The 22,060-nt window shown below is 35.2% G+C and overlaps 1 protein-coding gene across 2 annotated transcripts; it reads left to right on the top strand.

The window, feature by feature from the left end:
• Nucleotides 1-8,936: 8,936 nt before the first annotated feature.
• LOC125151839 (40S ribosomal protein S6-like) lies at nucleotides 8,937-21,382 on the top strand. Of its 2 annotated transcripts, XM_047834456.1 has the most exons (4): nucleotides 8,937-8,941; nucleotides 10,042-10,044; nucleotides 15,634-16,394; nucleotides 21,349-21,382. In XM_047834456.1, coding segments are annotated over exons 2-3 (750 nt in total). In that variant the 5' UTR covers nucleotides 8,937-8,941; nucleotide 10,042; the 3' UTR covers nucleotides 16,382-16,394; nucleotides 21,349-21,382. The 2 variants fall into 2 exon arrangements, with proteins under 2 accessions (XP_047690412.1, XP_047689674.1); XM_047833718.1 differs by lacking the exon at nucleotides 21,349-21,382 and having other exon boundaries at nucleotides 15,634-16,427.
• Nucleotides 21,383-22,060: the final 678 nt, after the last annotated feature.

The following is a 22,060-nucleotide window of genomic DNA, read 5'->3' as shown; positions in this document are numbered from 1 at the left end:
GGTTCTTAAAATTCATTTTGATATACAAGTGCTTTGGATTACAAGGCAGATTTCCAGAGCAAATTATGCTCGCAAACCAAGGTTTTACTGTACTTACATACTATATTATTTAGTACTCATTAAACCTTTGAAATAAGTATTATTAGACCACATAGACAAATTGAAACCTAGGGAACTGAGTTAATTAGATTCAGTACCAAGTCTGCCTGACTTCAATGGCCAGGGGCTTAACTACCAGCAACCTGGGGCTTCCTGTTGAGTTCAGTTCCCTTATCAATAAAGAAGAGGTGATATAGTTAACAGGTTTGTTGAAATAATTAAATATGTCAAATCATATGAAAGGACTGGAACACCTGATTGATACTCAATAGGCCAATGGGAAAATAAAAATATATAGCAATGTTGGGTGTGAATGCTGGAAGAACCCTTATGATCGTTCTATCCCTTTTTGGGTTGCCAATAAGTAACCTAACCAACTGGAAGATTCAGTAACTTACGAAGAGCTCAAAAACTTATTGGTGGCAAAACTAGTAGAAGCTATATCTCTTCATAGTGTGGACCTTGCAATAGTGAAGTACGGTGAAAAACTGAAGGAGATACAGAGTTGAAACAGATAGCAATATTGCAAAAACAAAAAAAGGACCTCTGAAGAATGATAAAGTATAGTTATTTAGCACTGAGACAAAAATGCAACTTAGCAATTCTCCTTAAGCATACAAAAGTTTAATGTCATGTATGAAATGATGATTCTCTTTTCCATTGAGAATTTAAAAATTACAGTTAAATTGAGCAAGAACTCTTCAGTTAAATTTAAAAGCCTGTTTTGCTAAAAACTAGAACAGGTTAGTAGGAGAGATCTTAGAAACACTCTCTTTTAAAGTTCCAAAGATCAAATAGATAATGATCTCCCTGAGATGAATTAAACTCAGTGTTATCTACACAGTGGAATAAATATGAAACCATCTGAAGCTCAATATTTACTAATTTGTATTCTGCCAATATACAGAGTTGTTTTAATTCTTAGCTCCATTATATTGAAGTTTTGATATTTTGTATAATTATGAGAAATCTTTAAAAAATTCAAGCATTTTAAATAAGCCATTTAGGGGGCGCCTGGGTGGCGCAGTCAGTTAAGCGTCCGACTTCAGCCAGGTCACGATATCGCGGTCCGTGAGTTCGAGCCCCGTGTCAGGCTCTGGGCTGATGGCTCAGAGCCTGGAGCCTGTTTCCGATTCTGTGTCTCCCTCTCTCTCTGCCCCTCCCCCGTTCATGCTCTGTCTCTCTCTGTCCCAAAAATAAATAAACATTGAAAAAAAAAAATTAAATAAGCCATTTAGCTTTAAGATTTTCTCTAATACTATTACAGGTGAAATAACTCCTACAGGTGAAGATAAAATAATGTTTCCATTTTACTGTCTTTTAAATTCAGTAATAATGGTTTGTAATTATAAAGCATCTCTCTTCCATGGAGCTTAATGTGTTTTATGGACATTGCCTCATTAATCCTTCCACCTTCCTTTTAAGGTGGGTATCATGGTTCTCATTATACAGATGGAGAACCTGAGGCACAGAGAAGTTAATTGATTTGCCCAAGGTCACACAGCAAGTAAGTGACAAGGCTGTGCCTTCTGACTCACCATCTAATGTCTTGCACGCCAGGCCATTCAGCTTTTCCAAATGGGGAGAAATAATCCATTCATTTTTATCAAAGTTCAACTCCAGGCTGCTAAATTCCTTGGGGCAAAGTTGCATAGTGCAATTTCACACTATGGCATTGGCACATTGTCAATTTACACAGAGGAGAGCTCATACTGAGCTACAAGGTTACTAATAAAAATAGAGAAGAAAAGAGATCTAAAAATGGCTCTCTGAGATGTCTGAGTCTGTGCTACTAAGAACTCACACTATCCTTCTCAAACAAGCAGCAGCATAAAAACCTGCAAGCTTCAGATATCAAATACTAATGATTGTAAATGTTTTGAAAACATTTTAAAGGTAATAAAACAAAAGCCTTAACTAGGTCATAGAAAAAGAGTTTTACAGATGTGCTTCATTTATTTATGCATGTGTATTTTTATTGATTTGTCTTAACCACACAACCTCCTCTATCTAGTCTTTGCAAAGCATTCATAAATAAGCATCCTCATCCAAACAAGACAAATAACCAGCACATTAAAAAGTTATCGCTTCAAAACAACAGCAAAACACTACGTGAACCCACTATCTAATCTGCACGATAAATCGTTCATTGTGTAAAACCTGAAGGAAGACATTCCAGACACAAAGGTTGTCTGATTATTTGATATCCCAGTATCCTATCTAAGTGAGCAGCACAGAATATCGTTTTTTCAGTGGCTAAAGATGCAATAACACCATTCAGCAGCCCATTTGTACTGCTTAGCCCAAAATGGAAGGAATTCAGAGAAATGCTGAAATGTAGATTTCTTCACTCCAAATAAGTCTCAGAAGATTATTGTCATTAATGATTTTTTTCTTCTGAAGCATAACCAACCAAAAGCTGTAGAAATTCTTAACTTGATTTAATGTTCTGTAGACACCACAAAGTATAGTGAAAGTAAAAAAAAAAAAAAAAAAAAAGTAACAAAAATCCTTTCCCATAAAACAATATTGATGTTTAATCAGAGAATGGCCTCCTCCATGCAGTTCTCACAGATTTCCAGTGGGTTAAAATTTCAGTTCACTTCTGCAGGTACTAAAGAACAACCATTACCTGTCTGTATGGGGCTGACATGCCAGAGCCTCTGAAATGGATTATGCCTTAGTGTTCTGAGATGTATTTGGTCAAATCTCTCCCTATAGGCTTAGAACTACCTGGCACTCACTGTAAGGTTAATTGATGGTTATTCCCTATCTCTTAAGAAAAATATGAAAATAAACCTTGCTTCTCAACAACTCGCTCTCTTAGTAAACTCAGTGAGGGTAAGAATCTTTGTTCACTCATGAATCCCAAAAATCTGCAACAAAGATCTCAGTAGACATTTGTTAACTGAATAAATAAAATGAAAAAAAAATTATTGTTAAAAACAAAGTCATGGGAACGCCTGGGTGTCTCAGTTGGTTAATCATACTACTCAGTTTTGTGGGTCCAAGCCCCACATCATGCTCTGTGCTAACAGTGCGGAGCTTGCTTGGGATTCTGTCTCTCCCTCTCTCCCTGTCCCTCCTCCACTGTCTCTGTCTTTCTCAAAATAAATAAATAAACTTAAAAAAAAAGTCATGCAATTATGCATATGTATGTTAGAAAGGATGATTTTACTACAAAAGAATTCTAAAGTTTCTGGAAGAGTGTTGTCTCCAAACTTGTACCAGCTATTATTCATTGTTTCTAAATCTCATACTGGTTAAGAGTCAGGCTGGGTTTTAATCACAATTCTAATACTTAACACCATGTACTGCACAGCTTATTTAACCTCTTTATGCTTCAGTTTTTCTTCTCTAAAATTAGAATAATCAAAATGCCTACTCCATATGGTTATTGGGAGGATTAAATGAATCAGTGTATGCAGAACTCATATCAAAATCCCTGAGAAGTATTAAGTGCTATGTAAGTGTGAGCTGTTATTCTAGGAGAGGCCTGCCTGTTGATCATACTTCAAATGATGTTATTAAGTCAAAATTAGGTTTCATCATTGTTAACAATGTTTGTCGTCATAGTGGGTATTAATAGAACATGAACCCCTCCCTCCTTTAAGGCAGATGTTTCTGCTTCTGTCCCCCTCTCCATGACTTCCCTCCACTCCAAAAATAAACAGGCAACAATTCTCACATGTATAGGAATTAAACTAATGTAAATTCTTAATGATGTGTAAAATCTGAATTTTATGCAAAATATCTCCTTGGCAAGTCCCTAGGTTTCCTGGTTTCCTAAAAACCAGGCTCACTGCTTTTTTAAAAAGAAGAAAAATTAGGCTTGAACTCAAAAATATATCAACTGTGATTCTTGGCAAGAATGTATATCAAAGTAACCTTGAGAATGTGTGCTTATCAGCACTAAGACATGTCTTGTGGCTTTGGTTGCTGCTGTTGGGTCATAAAAAAGATTTTCATCTAGAACCCATAAGCTTAGCATAGTTTCTCCCCAAAAGAACCATTTACCTTCAAATTTTATTTTTTATTTCTTTCATACAATAGCAGGCTCAAGTAGTTTCCCAGAGAAGCCACTTGCTTTGGACCTCCTAGCTAGTCCTCCAGATGAGAGGTGTTTATCAGGAGAACTGTCAGGGCAGGGCCAATATTTCAGACTTTTAAAATCACCAATATCTTTTTTTTTTTTTTTTTGTAACAACTACCACCAAAGAAAACAAACAAAGCAAAGAAAAGGGAAGGAAAAGAAAGGAAACAAAAGCAAAGGAGAGGCCAAATAATAAACTATTACAGGAAATGTCATATTTAACTCTCCCATAATGATGAAAGTATAATAGGAGTTGCCATTCAGACTTATTCAAGTACTTCACCTCCACTCTTTAGCTGGCAATAAAACATCTTCTTAGATGATGTCAGTGACTGGCAAGTGCCCTCACAACCTCTCTATCCAGCTTGTTTCTTTCCAAATCTGAGAACTAAAACCTCTGTCCTGAAAGTCACCCTCAGGTGTTCTTGAATCCTCTCCTTCCCTTATACTTGACATATAATCCAGTAGATAACTCCATAAATTCTATCAAATTTATTCTAAATTGTATCGCTTCTCACCATCTTTACTGTTACCTCCCTAATTCAAACTCTATTAAACAATCTCCTAACTAACCTCTCTGCTTCTACTCTTGCCTCACTCACAATCCATTCTTCCCAGATATCAAATGCATTCCTCCATCCAAATAAACATGTCCAATGGCTTCCCTTTACATTTAAAATAAATCTCAAACTCTTTATTCTAGGCTACAAAGTCCAACATAGCCTAGGGCTGTGATATTTTATATTATCACTGCCATGCTCTGCATCAACCATGTAGACTTTCTTTCTGTTCTTTGAATATTCTAAGCTTATTTCTATCCCAGGGATTTAGGATTTGTTAATTTTTTTTTCACCCTGAAATGTTTTTGCCTAAAATCTTCACATGACTGGTTCCTCATCATTCCAGTTTCAGATCGAACATTACATCCTTCCACATGTCTTTTGATATCATCCACACTAAGGTAATCTCCACACACCCTATCCTCCTATTCTGCTTTATTTTCTTTATCCCTATCTTATGTATTTATTTACATTGTTAACTATTCTTCTACTTGAATATAGATCAGAATTTTGTCTGTCTTATTCACTACTCTATTCCTAGGTCCTTGACAAATAGCATGCTTTTTCGAAATGTTTGCTGAAGAAGAAAATGGATAAACAAATAAATAGAAGTCCAGAATCAAAGAAAGCTAGGGATATATTAAAGATTACCAGTTGAAATCCTTTATTCTAGAGATATGGTAATAGAATAGTTTGCCTAAACTAGTAAAAGTAATTAATATCCTATGTGTGTCTAAAATCCTAGACATTTCCATTAGCCACACTGCCTCACAATTCTGTAAATGTTGTGTTGGAACTACAAAAGGCTACCAAGTAAATCATACAATTGCCATAAAAAGAGACATCAAAAACTCACTATAAATTAATTCATTGTGTTTCCAAAGCCTAACCTGCCTTGGAAGCCCCATTTAAGTCCCAACACATCAACATATTCCTTGTAATTATTCCATTATCTTTCAATGGATCAAAACCTGGACATTCTTTAAGTGCCTAAAGATATAGCCAAAAGATAATCAAAAAATCTAAAGGAAATATAGTATGTCACATTAAGATAATTGTTGTGATAAAAAATAAAGCAGGAAAGGGGGATACAAAGGGCCTGGGAATGGGGTGTAAGGCCAGTTTTAAATGACATAAGCAAAAACCTGGAAGAGTTATTTGTGAAAGAACTTTGTGAGATTTTCAATTTTTTTAATAAAAAAAATAAATTCAATGTTAGTTGTTATCACTACTGTGGAATGCAACCTTTATTTATTTCCAAATATGTTAGAGAAATTTTTCTCATCTTTTACTGTAAAAAGCACAGTTAAATTTAGTAAAATCTATATTAGTCAAGTTAATGATTGAGTGTTGGTATATCTCCCCTGTTTTTTTATAATTCAAATGAGTTTGGATTGTTAAGAGTCAGTTTTTTTTTTTTAATATTGCATAGTTTAGATTTGGTTTGACAACATTCTTTTCCTTCCTCTGAACAGTCCCAGTCCCTTCCCGTCCAGTCAATTTCAAGTATATTCTATATACTTTATGAAGCCTCATAAAACAGCTTAATGGCATAGGATAGTGAAAATGTGAAGATGAAATATGGTACAGATTATGATGTTTATAAAAGATAGTTAAAGATTAATCTAGCAGCCTCAGATGTCTTTAAGAAATTGGCAGTCTTATGGTGAAATAAACACACACACATAATTTGAGGCAAAACTTTTTTTATTTAACTTTTTTTTTTAACTACACCAGCTATTTACAAAAAGATACCTCATTCTGTCTTCTGTCTCGCATTATATTCAGTATGCATCAGGATGATACTCCCGGGAGAATTTTCAGGATTATTCATTCTTTGAATAATGGCTTGTATGTGGGCTTCAAAGAAATGCAGTAGGAGTGGGAAGAAAACATTTTCATTTCCAAAGGAATGTTCTGAACTTCCCAGGGGACACTGAGAAAAGATCTTGTTGAACTGAGGGACACTTGACAGCCACTTAAGTAGCTCAGTACATTCACAGTAAAAACTGTTTTCCCTCCTCCCCGTATCCTAGTTTTATGCATGACAACAACTTGGTATTCAAATAATGCATAATCTCACTTATAGTACAGGGAATTCATTAATGGATAATGCAGAGAATAAGTGATACAATGTCATCCATAGAAAAGCAAAGCGCTCCCTTGTGGCGGGATAAGGTTTTATTCAGTCTGATCTGAATTAAAAGAGTTTTGAGCCCCTTGTCTGCTTAGAGACAGTTTGGCTTTTAACAGGAGCTGCTGAAGAAATGTATAGTTTTGAAAATGGCAAATATATTTTGATCAGCATTAAATTCAGGGCACTACTACTTCTGCTACTCACTTATCATGAGTCTGCAATACCTTTCTTGGCCAAAGAAAAGGGGGTTTAATTCAGTGAGAAACAGATGGCTTGAACATGCAACCACAATGCACTTAATCAGCTATATATGCAAAAAAAAACCCAAATAACAAAACAAACAAACAAAAAAACCTCTTCCTTTGTTTTTACTTAATGGTTTGCAAAAGTTTTAAATATGAATCTAATGGCATGAGCATATAATGCACTATTATCCTGCACATAAATCTTGAAATTCGATGGAGTAAAGATGGCAGAACTGTTAGAATTTTTTTACATATAAATAATTGATATTAAATGTGAACACATAAGAATTCATCTTCTTTTGTGTTTTGCTTCTAGTTAAGTAGAACATTTAGGGATGGAATCTAAAGTCTTTAACAAGTTTTATTATGATTTTCAGTGGTTTTTGGAATACTGTATTCATGCAGGTAATGGATGACATCTATAACAGAAGTGTGTTGTTTTTTTTTTAAATCATAGATACAGTTTTCTACTCTCAGAGATTTTCTTTCCTAAATGAACACAGAAGTGTTTCTTATAAAGAGTGCAGATTTTGATCACTAGGAACTTTACCCACTGGTTGAATGGTTGCATCTCTCATTATCATCCAGATGTTAAAATTTTCTCTACACTGTCAAGAATTCATAAATCCATTCAGTCATTCATTAATTATTTTAATAATTATTTTAACAATTCATTGAGTGCCTACTATATACCAAGTCCTGCTTTCAATGTGGGTAATTCAGCATAAGCAAGGCAGACGTGGAAACACCATTAGGATTTTAAGAGAGGATGATCTATGTAGATTGGTGGGAGAAGAACCAGAGAGACTATGAGGAGGCCAGGTAAAAGCATTTTTTCCATAGACGTGGTGGTGGCGGGGGCTAGAGAAGTGGCAGTGAAAATAAATGGACAGAAGTGAAACTGACAGAGGGGGCAGAGAGAAAAACAGATACGTGATTCTGGTAGTCATTGTCAATGACTATGTCAGGATATACTTTTTGATTCACAGAGATATATTTTATACTTGAAGTTAGGAAAATAGGATAGGGTATATTAGGAAGAATGATTAATGATAATGAAATTAAAGCCAAACTGGAAGGAACTCAAAATATAGAAATTAGATAAAAGTGATAAAAACTAGAGGTAGAAACGAAAAGAGCAGCTAGAAGCAAGATGGAAACCAGAAAAGTCAGATAGTGTTTCTTCCATAAGGAAATGCTTTAAGGAAAGAATGTCTAGTAGTATCTAATGATGTGAAGAGACTGAACAAATAAAATAAATAATTAAGGCTTTGATAAAATAAATAATTAAGATTTCAATAAAATAAACAAAGAGATCTGAAAGAACAAAGTTTTCATTTTATAAGCTGATGCACAGCAGGAATGACAGCCTCCAAAGAAACTGCTTTAAAGAGATTAAACAGAAAAGGGGATTTATAAAGCTTTTGCAGATGAAGCCATGCTAAGGACAAGTAGGAGTGATTCTGGAAAAATAAACTGCAAGTCTTTAAGCATTTTGACATACAAGCTTTCAGCAAAGTAAGACACCGATTGGGGTGGGTAAGAACAGAAGGATCCCTGCAGGTTCCTGGAGAACTATACAGGTTGTTATTTCTAGTTACTACTTTAATATGGGGTGGTGTGGAATTTTCCAACTGGGGTAAATGGGGCCTGGAAAAATGTTATAAGAATAGGAAGACTCAAGTGGTTTCAGGGAAATAGTTTTTCATCTGAGTATATTAGTTCAGTATATCACTTAGATGTCATTGGTAACTTTAACAGAAACAGCCAGATGGAATATATGGGGAAATAAAGTAATAAGAGAAAGGTTTTTTTTGTTTTGTTTTGTTTTTTTTCAACGTTTATTTATTTTTGGGACAGAGAGAGACAGAGCATGAATGGGGGAGGGTCAGAGAGAGAGGGAGACACAGAATCGGAAACAGGCTCCAGGCTCTGAGCCATCAGCCCAGAGCCTGACGCGGGGCTCGAACTCACAGACCGCGAGATCGTGACCTGGCTGAAGTCGGACGCTTAACCGACTGCGCCACCCAGGCGCCCCAAGAGAAAGTTTTATTAGGAGTTTGGAAAACTCTTTTGAGAAAGTTAACTCTAAATTAAATGTGAGAAAGGAATAGTTAGAGCTGTGTTTGTATATAGAATGTGTACAAATGAGTGACTTATATTTTATGTAATTATTTATCATATATTATAATGTTTTCATTTATTATCATCAATACATTATTAATTTATTATTTATTGATTGATACTACTAACTAGAACATGTGGAAATGAAAAGCTCCAGTGGAGAGGAAAATGTTGAAGATAGAGACAATAATCAACGTTACAAAGTTTAGGAGGTGGGAAGGAATAGAATCAAAACAGCAGATAAACCATCTAAACTTTATTCTGTCAGAATAGAAGGATGATTGCAAATGGAAATTACTTTAAAGTTGGTTCAAGAAGGCTTAGAAATCCCAATTTGATGACTTCTATTTTGTCTATGATGAAAAAACAAAAAAAAAAATCATCTGACAAGAGTGAGTGGAAATAAGGGAGATGAGACATAAAAGAAGGTTGAAAATTTTGGGTATTGTTACTCAGGAGAATGGAAGAAGATGCTGGCAAGAGAAACAGATTAAAATTGATTGGAAATAATGAAGGCCCAATAAATATTAATCACCATTTATATTATGGACCCAAATATTCAGAGAAGGGATTATTTTTTTCCAATTTTATTCAGTTTCTTGGACCATAGATTGCAAAAGTGAATGGCTGAATCTATCTATGGTTAGAGCTTTGCCAAGAAAGAATAAAAATGTTGCTTTTTCACATGAGAAAGGAAGTATCTCTCTAACAAAAGTAAGAAACCTCCTTTCAAAAAAAACAAGTGGTATTATGTACCTTGGTAGGGTGAGAAATACAAATAAGTATGTCAGAATGGATGAAAGTGAAAATACTCAAAGGAAGAAAGAAATGATGATGTAAAAACTGGAATAGTAGCTGTAAGGGATAAATAAGATGAAAAGAATGGAAAACATATTTGAAAATATAAATAAGATAAAAAGGCAGAATATCATGAGCTCTCCCCCAGAATTAGTCCATCTGACATAATTTTGCATATTATTTAATTATAAGTCTTAAGTCTCATTTGGGGATTGGCAAACTGAAGCTCATGGGACAAAATGAACTGTCAACTATATTTGTAAATAAAATTTTATTGAAACACATTTATGGCCATCTATTTGCAATTGTCTATGGCTGCTTTTGTCCTACTATGCTGGAGTTTAAAAGTTGCAACAAAAATCATATGGCCCTCAAAACCAAAAATATTTGCTATTTGGAAATATATTTGCTGATACCTAATCTTAATTATAACAGAATACTTACAGAGTAACAGATTAGATTCAGAATAAAAACTTTTAGATGTATAATTAATTCTTCAGACAAACTTGCAACTCATTTATTCAATAAATATCTTTTAAGCCCAATCAAGGTATCAGGCTATTTTCTAGATACTGAATATTTAGTAGTCAAAAAATGGTGGAGATCTATATACTTAACAAGCTTACGTTTTAGTAGAAAGGAAAATTCGGCAAGTACAATAAATAATTAGTATTAAATACTACATAGGAAGTAAAAAATTGGTGAGAAGAGGCATTAGTTACTTTAGATGGGTTTCAGAGAGGCTTCCTCAGCATAAAAAAGAGATCCCAGTAGGCTAGAGCCCATTCCAGACAGAGGGACTAACTAAAGACAAGACCCTAAAGCTAAAACAAGCTTGACATATTCAAGAAATAGGAAGCAAATTCTGTTCCCTGGAATTATCAGACAAACAAGAGAGTAGCTTTAGAATAGTTTAGTCAGATAGATAAAAGTCAGTTCATGTAACACTTTGTAAATCGGGAGAGCAGACTGAATTTTACTTCAGTTAAAAACAGAAAGCCCCTGAATTATTCAAAGTAAGTAAAGTGGTCTGATTTAGTTTGAAGTAGTCACTGGCTGCTATGCAGAGTTGTAGGGGGATAGGTGAAGTATGGATTGTAAGCAAAAGACTAGAAATAAGGAGACAAGTTAGAAAGCTCTTGCAATTTCCAAGGTCAGTGTTGAAGTGGTGTGGATTTAGGTGGATGGTAGGAGAGATGGATAAAATTGAACTGTCTAGATTTTTTTAAGTAATAGAGGTAATGGCATTTGGTGATGGAATGAAGTAGGGATGAAAAATATAAATGAACAAATAATAACTCTCTTGGTTTTGAATGAGCCATTTAGTAGATATAGATATATAACCCCATTTAGCACATTATTAAAAACTGGAGAAGATATAAGTGTGGAAAGAAATCAAGTGTTCCCTTTTAAAAATGCCAAGTTAGACTATTTTATGTCCTAATGGAGAAGTTGCATAATTAATCTGATATTTATCCACAGTTTCAAAGAGATTGGTGTTGTATTGGAACATGTGAAACTAGATAGGCTAAGCTCAAAATTATGGTAAGATAGAAAACAGGAGACCCAGAATGGAAAATACAACATTTGAGTCAAGAGAGAGGATCCGGCACAAAAGATGGGGTAGGAGTGCAAGTGGGATGGCAGACAAAATGATGAATTTTATGTAAAGGAAATCAAAAGAATAATGACTTAAAAAGAAAAGAATCACTGTTTTTGATGCATATGATAGAGAAAGAATAGAAACAGAATTGAGGTTTGAATTTGGAAAAATAGAACTCTTTGATTTTGATAGAGCTGAGGGGATAGAAGACAGATTAGGGTAGATGGAGGATAGAAGGTGAGGTGAAATGAGGTCATAGTTTCTTTGGTCAAATTTTTCAAGAACTTTTTTTTAATACAAGGGAACAAAAGGGTAAGATGATAGGTAGAGGATATTGAGTCAAGGGATATTGTTAATATAGAAAATTCTAAAGTACGTTGTATTCCTATATGAATAATTCAGCGAGATATCAAAATATTGATAATGGAGACAATTGAGCAAGAGACATTCTGAAGAGGGAGACTTGTCTCTATAGCAGCAGAGGAGGAGATGGCCTAAAACTATAGTTAGGACAGTTCTTCCATTGTAAAAGGAAAGAAGATAAAGATATGAATAAGGATTTTCACAGATTGATGCATTTCTGGGAGGCATATGAAGTAGCTCTTGTCTGATTACTTCTGTTTTCCTCATAATAGATGAGGTTGCATCATCAGTTGATATTTTCTAGCATTTCAGCACAATCTTCCTCCCTGTAATGCTATTTCCCATATCAGAAGTGCTATAACACCAGAAATCACATTTCCCAGACATCCTCACCATCAAAGTTTGGGGATGTGTTATCAATGGGAAGCCCCCAGTGCTGGTAAGAAGAGCAGGAAGCAACAGGGTTTTTGAAAGGGCAAAATATAAGGTTGGGTTTCTGTAGCTACTGGGCCAGAGTAGTGCCTGTTTCTTCAGGGGGATAGTCATTTCCTAAAGTTATTGACTTCCAGGTAACGCAGCCTTCCCTTTTTAAACATTTCAGTCCTTCCAACAATTTTGCAGCCTATTTCCCTCTACAATCTCTATTTTTTTTTTTAACGTTTATTTTTGAGAGACAGAGAGAGATAGAGCATGAGCGGAGAAGGGGCAGAGAGAGAGGAAGACACAGAATCCAAAGCAGGCTCCAGGCTCTGAGCTGTCAACAGAGAGCCCTATAGGGGCTTGAACCCACAAACCAGGAGATTATGACCTGAGCCGAAGCCAGACGCCCAACTGACTGAGCCACCCAGGTGTCCTCCTCTACAATATCTCTTGATGCTTTAAGTATATAGAGTGGTAGCTTCTGTTTTATTACCTGAATCCTGACAGTTGCCACAGTGATGAAGTCTGAGGAAAAGAAGGTCTGAAATAGTCATTGAGAAGGGCAGTATACAATGCTATAAAACAAGCCTCTTACACTTGAAATAAGACAGAGTTGAAGAATATCAACTACTTAGCCCCTTTCTTTCTGCCCCTGCTATGATATGTGATTCATTAAGCAACTTCAGAAAATCACCCAAGTGTCATGGAGCCTAATTTTGAAATCCCCAGTAAATGCTTTACTATTCCATAAAACACTAGCAACATATGTTTGCTCACCCAAAATCTGAGCCCTGTCAATGGCAGAATTTCTTAACTTATTAGACCATTTTACTTTTTAAGCAAAATAATTTTTATAGATTCTTAAATGTGCCATTCTATAACTTTTCTCATTGGTTGTATTTGTTTTGTGATCACTTTGGAAAAAATGAATTTCTTCTTCACATAACAGCCCTTAAATATTTTAGGATACCTATTATGAAAACTTTTTTTTTAATTCTTTACTATAAAATCCTCCCAGGTCTCTCCTTTTAGTCAACGGTACTAAGTCTACTCAATATCCTCTCTTCTGGCCCTAATCAGGTTGGTTAATACCCCCTCTTAAATCATGGCAGCTGGAATTGCATAAGTACAGTATGAACAGCCTGGAAAAAATTGACAGAGTTGCTCCCTTACATCTAAGTTTACATCGGCATTTATTACAAACTTAACTGCACTGATAAATATATCCGTAACAATCAATTAATATAGCTAAGATTTTTTTGTTGTTTTTTTTTGACTATATAATCTCTATATTTATAAATTTAGTTTTTAGACATATTCAAGATTTACGTTGATCTGTAGTTTCGCTTCATTGGATTTGGCTTCTTTTTAGACCTTTTCTTGGATACTCCTTCAGTCATGCACCATATTCACCATACTACTGCATCTAATTACATCAATTGGCAGATTTTATCATCACAGCATTATTAGTTTCATCCAAATCAATGTCTAAAATATTTATGGATGATTACTCTAGGATTACATTGGAGACTTAAAATCTATGTACATTGTTTAAAATATGAATGCATTGTTTAGGACTATCAGAAGTAAGAGCACATGCAGAATAGAAAACTTAAAAGATGGAGGCAAGTGGAGAAAAGTATGGGCTGAGGCCTATGATGGTAGTGAAGAACCACAAGAGTAAGGAAGGGCACTGTATTATTTGCTAGGGCTGCATAACAAAGACTACAGGCTGGGTGGCTTAAAGAACGGAAATTTATTTTCTCACAGTTTGGAGGCTGCAATTTCAAGATCAAGGTGCCAGCAGGGTTCATTCCCTGTAAAGCCTTTCTCCTCAGCTTGCAGATGGCCACCCTGTTGCTGCCTCTTCACATACTCTTTCCTTCATGTTTGTGCATCTCTGGTGTGTCCAAGTCTCTTCTTCTTGGAGGAATAGCAGTAATTTTGGATTAGGACTCACCCTCATGGCAATCATATTAACTTAATTATCTCTTTATAGGCCCTCTTTCCATACAATCACATTCTGAGATATGGGGTGAAGGCTTCAACATATGAATTTTGAGGGAACACGATTCGGCCCACAGCAAGTAATTATACTGACAACAAAATATGAGACTAGAGAATTACAGAAACAAAAGAGAGAAGGGAAGAGGGAAAGAAGTGGGGAGAGACATTGAGATTAGTCGTTTAAGCAAAAAGGCAGAGGTAGAAGAGTGATTAAGGACACTGAAAACATAAACTGACATCTGTTTAGTTTTATAATCTCTATGGCACAATACTTGAGCAGGCTTGCAACATTTCCAAGGCTAGAGAGCAACTCTGGGTATTCCTGTTCCATACCACTGCCCCAGATAAGAGTCAGAAATTCTCTGCATCCTCCTATAAGCTTTAAACTGTTCTAAAATTTTTCTGAATAAATCATATTTTATAAGCATTATTAATTCCAGTACTCTCTTAAGATGCCAAAGCTCATCCTGTCCCTCCATTGCCAAAAATGATCAAAAATGTTAGATTTTATCTGATTTGAAATTTCTTTAGTTTTGATACTATTTATGTTCTCTCCTTGAAATCTACTTCTCCACTGCCTTCCTCCACCCTATACACTCCAATTTCCCTTCCCGTCTTTTTTACTACTAACTCTCCATTTCTCCTGACACTTCTTAAAATTGAATCCTTGAGAGTTTCATCTTTCTTCTCATTCCATTTGTATTAGTTGGCTGATTTGGCCTCATCTGCTTCCAAGGTTTCACCCTTCATTCCTTGTGTTACAGGCCCACAGAGTGCATGATTTTTCCTTAGGAGATCTCCAGTTAATTGCTCCAGTGTACTTAAAACTAAATATATTCAGAGTTAAACTCATTTTCTCTGTTACTTTCTTACTTATGTTCATACCTGCTATGCTTCCTGTGTTACTTTTTCTGATTAATGAGTCTGTTATGTACTTAATGGCTCAGGTTAGGGGAGTCATTGGGTAAACATCATCCCAACGGTTGTCCACTCTCATTGCTATTAGAATAAAATTCAAATGACTTACTATGGTGTCACAAAGACACACACATGACTTGACCCTTCATCTCAGACATGATCTCCTATCACATTCCCCCTCTTTTACTGTGTTTTATGTACATGGGAATCTGCTTATCCTTAAGAAGATATGCCGGCGCCTCAGAGGCGGTAGGCAGCCTCACCAGGAAGCTGAACATCTCTTTCCCAGCTACTGGCTGCCAGAAACTCATTGAAGTGGACGATGAACGCAAACTTCATACCTTTTTTGAGAAGCGAATGGCCACAGAAGTTGCTGCTGATGCTTTAGGGGAAGAATGGAAGGGTTATGTGGTACGAATCAGTGGTGGCAATGACAAACAAGGCTTCCCCATGAAGCAGGGTGTCTTGACCCATGGCCGTGTCCGCCTACTGCTGAGTAAGGGGCATTCCTGCTACCGACCACGGAGGACTGGAGAAAAAAAGCGCAAATCTGTTCGGGGTTGCATTGTGGATGCCAATCTCAGTGTTCTCAACTTGGTCATTGTGAAAAAAGGGGAGAAGGATATTCCTGGACTCACTGATACTACTGTGCCTCGTCGCCTGGGGCCCAAGAGAGCTAGCAGAATCCGCAAGCTTTTCAATCTCTCAAAGGAAGATGATGTCCGCCAGTATGTTGTGAGAAAGCCCCTAAATAAAGAAGGTAAGAAACCTGGAACCAAAGCACCCAAGATACAGCTTCTTGTTACTCCACCTGTCCTCCAACACAAACGTCGGCGCATTGCTTTGAAGAAGCAGCGCACTAAGAAAAACAAGGAAGAGCCTGCAGAATACGCTAAGCTTTTGGCCAAGAGAATGAAGGAGGCCAAAGAAAAGCGCCAGGAACAGATTGCCAAGAGACGGAGGCTGTCTTCTCTGAGAGCTTCTACTTCAAAGTCTGAGTCCAGTCAAAAATGAGATTGTTGTAAGAGGAACAAATAAATAAGATCAGACGTAAAAAAAAAAAAAAAAAAAAAAAAAGAAGATATGCCAAACTTTTCCCCATCTTAGGATATTTGATCTTCCCCTGACTATTACTCCACAAGATTTTCAGATGACTTATTTGTTCTCAACATTTGGATCTCAGTTCAAATGTCTCTCATTATCAAGATCTCTGTTCAAATGTAACCTTCTTAACCCACAATGTCGTCACCATTTGTCACTCTCTGTCCTATTATCTGCTTTATTTTCTTTATAGCACTTATCACTTTGGAATATCAGGACTGGTCTGTCTTGCTTATTAAAATCTAATCTTGCATTTCCATTTTCACAGTACTAAAGTAGCTCTTAATCATGTACAAAGTGATGTCTGAAATTTTTACCATAGTATATAAGCCCCTCATTATCCTGTCCTACCTCTCTCCATCTTGTTTATTTTATGTTAATTGCCATCCTTCCATATAGAAACCCCTTTCACTTTATGCTGCAGTTATTCACAATCAAGTTTACTGCATGCCTAATATCCAAAGTCTTCTGTTTACTCGACTTAAGCTTAATATTCTTATCCATAAATTGGGGACAAAGGAAGAAGTATGAGATGGAGGAAATTTTTATTTCTGAATTTGCTCTGATAACGTAATAATATATGTAACGTGCTGTGTATACGGACTGTCACATAATAACCACTCAATAAAAACTAGCTATGATTCTTGTGACTACTCCATTCCTATTGTAATGCTGGTAGAGATAAAATCCATATACCTATTATGGTGATTGTAACTTTCAAATAGTTTATCTTCTCAAAAAGGGCAATTTTGTCACTGTTAGCACCCTACTTAAAATGTTCTCAAGTTTTTTATATTTCCACATCTGCTCCATAGTGACAAAGTGTCAAAAGCATAAGTTGAAAATGTGACAAATATTGCATTTTCATTAAAATATAACATTTCAAGCCAAAGTGCATTCACATTTACAATATGTTTACTTACATTTTTTCTGTCATCATGAAATGACATATGACTGTGTAATCCCAAGAAAAGTGAAGAATATGCATAGACATATAAATATATATGTATATAAATTCTCTATTAGCATTATAATATGATTTCTTATTACAATTTATTGTTATACAGTACATTACTACCATCCTACTCATATTACAAATTTAAACTACTTAAAACAATTTAAAATTTTGTTTTGATAATATGGACAGAATATTTCGATAAATTATGATTAGTAAACTTAATAGTAGGACATTAAATTATAATTATTAACTTATCAAACTGGACAGACCTGAAAGGAACATTAGATCCATTTCACATAATACCTTGTATGATTTAAAACTCGAAAGGAGAAAACAAATATTAGGATAATAGTACTGGAGTCTACAAGTGGTCTTTTCACTTTATTGATCCAGTGAACTAATCAGAATCACTTTTATTTTGTTTTCTTCTGTTAAATAAAAGCAGGAGGTAAGAGCCATATGATAGTTACTAACATAAAGAACTGGGGCTGTCTAGCACAATGGGTCCATTGTATTTGCCTCGTAACAAAGTACTGGAGAGTTCATTCAAAACTGTATAAGCCAGGTGGCATACTAATTTCCACATCAATATATCATTGAATACACAGTAATAGAACCTAAAGGCAGATGGTGTTTTGAAAAAGCATTACACATGGGAAGTCTCTTATCTGTAAAAAGAATGTCTGAAACATATCTATTTCTATAATGTAAAAGACCACAAAATCCAAATCCTAATATTAGAGCAAAAACTTAGAAGTTATGCCATTCAGTATTCTTCCAAATCACAGAATTCTGTCACAAAATTTTGAAAGGTTCTAGCTCATCCTTTCTTTAAAATCTTTCAAGGATGAGTAATTTGGCATTCCACATGTAATCTCATTTTTTAAAAGGTAAAAAAACAAAGCAGAACTTATTATAAAACTTCCTTTTAAAAGTTGAATTTAAAACTCCCTTTTAGTTATTCTGTATGTTTAATTAGGTCTTATTCCCTTTCCAGGAGCAGCCTCTTTTTTGCTCTGATAATGGATTTCATGCTCTAATCCCTTCTAACTCAATATAATTGCTTCTAGTACCTACGATAGTTTTTACTTTTCCCCAATTCCTAGGCCTAGTGTTACTCTGGTTGCAGCACTATGGAATTGTTCAGTTGGTTCATATCTTCTAGGAGAGAACAAAATACAGCAGAGGTATCTTGCATACTAAAGTGAGACCATACAGAATCACAGAAACAACAAATCACAAATCTAAAACCACATATGTATATCCCTCATCATTCTGTTTTTCATTCTATCCTATAATACTCTAGTCAAAATCTCTCATGAACATTTCCAATAATGGAGAAATTTTTGACTCCAAAGGCAATGATTTCTATTTCAAGCCATGAAGCTATTTTTGAAGTCTTTGTTTCTAGTGGGAATCAGATATTCTTTATCTTATATATTTAATTAATCTTGCTTCTGATATTTTAGTCCCATAGCATAAATGTACTTGCTTTTCACATGAGAAATATTCAAATATTTAAAAATAGAGAGTTGTGCCCTGCCTCTCATTCCCATCTCTCAAATCTGCATTTATTTTATTTATTCTAAACACATTTTATACAACCTAAGAAAACAGTAGCTTTCTGATAGTAAATCACTTATATTTAGCTAATGGTCTAATAAAACTGTTGCTGTTCATTCCTACAGACTACACTTTTTTTTCACTCATGTATTCTTCTGTATTTTCAAATTTTCTCAGCATCAAAGTATTGAGATCTAGAGATATAATATTAGGATGTGAGTTTGGGAATATTGACAAAAGAAGCTATTAGATCCACTTTCATTCCTACAGACATATCTTAGACCCTGTTTCTCCAAGTCTCATACATTTCCCACTGGTGGGTCACTGATTGCTTTATTCTTCCATTAAATTTGTATTAATCATAGTCTTATTTGTATGCCAATTATATTAATAGTATAAACAGGAAATAAATCAGAACTACCCCCCTACCCTTGGCATGCTTTTATATCATATTAGAGATGATTTTTTTTTTGTATTACTGCTTAGGGTGAGGTTACAATAGAGAAGGGAGGAAGAGAAGAAGGAGAGAGAAAAATAAGTTAATAATAATATAGTATAAAGTGCAAAAAATACACTATAAACTACAAAGTTGACAAAAATTATGAAGTTAGGACACAATGACTTAGATTAAGTAAACTCTAATTTAATCCTTGCAGTTCCATTTGACCCAGCCTAGTTTACCAGGACTAAGTATGGATGGCCAGCATTCAGCTAGTAATACATGTTCCTTTAGTTCATCTACCAAAATACCTGGGTTTGAATTTTGACTCTACTAGCTACTGTTTGTGTGAACTTGGGTAACTTTTTAAAACTCAGTATCTTTATTGAAAAATGGAAATTAAAGTCACTACCTCAGTAGTTTATTTTAAATAAAGTATCCATGTAAAAAGCTTAACACAGTACTTGATACATAGAAATAAATCAATAAAGCAGCTTTTCTATCATCATCATCATCACCATCATCATCATTCTTTTAAAGTTTATTTATTGAGAGAGAGAGAGAGAGAGAGAGAGAGCACTCAGGAGGGGCAGAGAGAGAAGGAGAGAGAGAATCCCAAGCAGGCTCTACACTGTCAGTGCAGAACCCAACACAGGGCTTTCAGACTCATGAACAGCAAGATCATGACCTGAGCCAAAATCAAGAGTCAGATGCTTAATCTACTGAATCACCTAGGCACCCTATCATTTTTCTTTTACTATTTCTTCAGGACCTTTCCTTGGGTTGCTATGGCATGATGGAATTTGGACATTTACTATCCTACCTATGATGGAGACAGCCTTAATGTTCCCTTCAGCATGACTAAACTTTAAACACATTTCCTTCTGATTTGGGGTCTCAAACTACCTTTTCTTAGAGTTTTTGCTTTAGAAATTTGCAATTATAAATTCTTTTTCTTCCCCTTTGAGAAGTAAATTCTTTTCTCAGCATCTTATAAGTTTTATAGCTCAGGAATGTCTTTCTCAAGGACCCAGGAGCCATCTCTTTAAAATGTAATTATCAAGAAAGATACTATCCATATCTTCCAGGATCTGAGGGAATGTAGAAACCTAACCAATAAGGAACAATTAGAAAACAGGTATGACTTAATCATATTCAACAACCTCCCTTCTAATAATCTCCACTCCTTTTACACTATGTCACCCTACCTTTTGTTTCTGCAGACTTGAGTTGAATCTCTCTCCCCTTTTACAATGGTCTTTAATAAAGTTTTTCATCCCTATTTAGCACTGTCTGATGAAATTCTTCTTGGACAGATTACAACCAGATACTGAAACTTACAATGTAGAGTTCAAGTGTAAGCTTAACCAGAGCTTTTCCCAGGACCCCAACATTCCTGGGTATGTCTGAAGGACTGGTTGTGCGTGTCTATTTGGAAACTATTTGTATCATAAACTAAGCTGCTACTTGGGTAAACATTATGCTAAGAGAAGAAGGAGAAAAGATCAGGAGGTTGATGTCATAACAATGCCCCAACTAAGGCAGGGACCGTTTTGAGTGCATGATGGCACAATTCACACTGACTTCAGACTCATCCCTAGTCACCTCTTATTTGAGTCCTGGGAACTGTAAATAAATTAGAAAGAACTAGTTCACCAACAATTCTGTACGACTCTCAAATATCCTTGAAAGTCAAAGATATAAACAGAAGTAAGAGAAAAATACATCTGCACTTGTATGCAAAAAAATATAGTATGACCTAGGTAGGATGTCAACTTAATAGCTGCATGAGTGGTTTTAGTGGCAGAGTTCAGAAGGCTGCCCACAAAGTAGTAGCATTCCTGGAAGGTCAACACAATGAACTTTTGGTAGCATCAGCAGGTGACAAAATTATAGACAATTGCATAACATGGCACATATCTGACTTTATACGTATCTGAAGCTTCTGAATTAGACATAAAAAGCAAAGAGATGGAATGAAACAGAAAGAAAACAATAGATATCACATTGTATCTAAGTAGCCTGTATGTATGAGATGGTCTCTAGAATCTCCCGGAAATAACTAGCTAAAAGTTTTCTGAAAAAAATTATCTACTGGTTACAAGATAGAGAAAGAATTATTGCTACTGTTAATATGACACCATTGTTTTTATCCTCAGACAGATTTGGGCAGATGCCAGTCATATGTGCAATCTTTTCCCCAGCATATCTCTCAGAATCTAATTCTGGTTTTATAATATAGGTCCAGAAAATCAAACCACTTTTAAACAGCTCCCATACAGTTAACTTTTAATTTGCTCAGTGTGACTTTGCCTTTTAAATAAAAACTTCAATTAGGAAATATATATACATGTATATATATGTATGTAACTTCTTAAGTGTCCTCAGTTATGTAATCAGGAAATCAAAAAGAATGAGATTATATTACAGGTTTCATGAAGTAGAATTCTTCATTCCATCATGGATCAGTAATATACAGTAGTCATTGGGATGTTTATATCTTTAGATTCTTAATCATGACTTGATATATCCCTCCAGAAACATAGCATGCCTTCCAGATATCCCTGCCTTCTTATTCTTAGCAGAGACAATAAGCAGAGACAATCCTGTCTACCTGGTCAGATTAGCATTT

This window comes from Prionailurus viverrinus, chromosome A1 (assembly GCF_022837055.1).
Source record: "Prionailurus viverrinus isolate Anna chromosome A1, UM_Priviv_1.0, whole genome shotgun sequence".
In the NCBI taxonomy this organism is placed as follows: domain Eukaryota; kingdom Metazoa; phylum Chordata; class Mammalia; order Carnivora; family Felidae; genus Prionailurus; species Prionailurus viverrinus.
The sequence above is the reverse complement of the archived record's forward strand: the minus strand, read 5'-3'. Positions and strand labels throughout refer to the sequence as shown.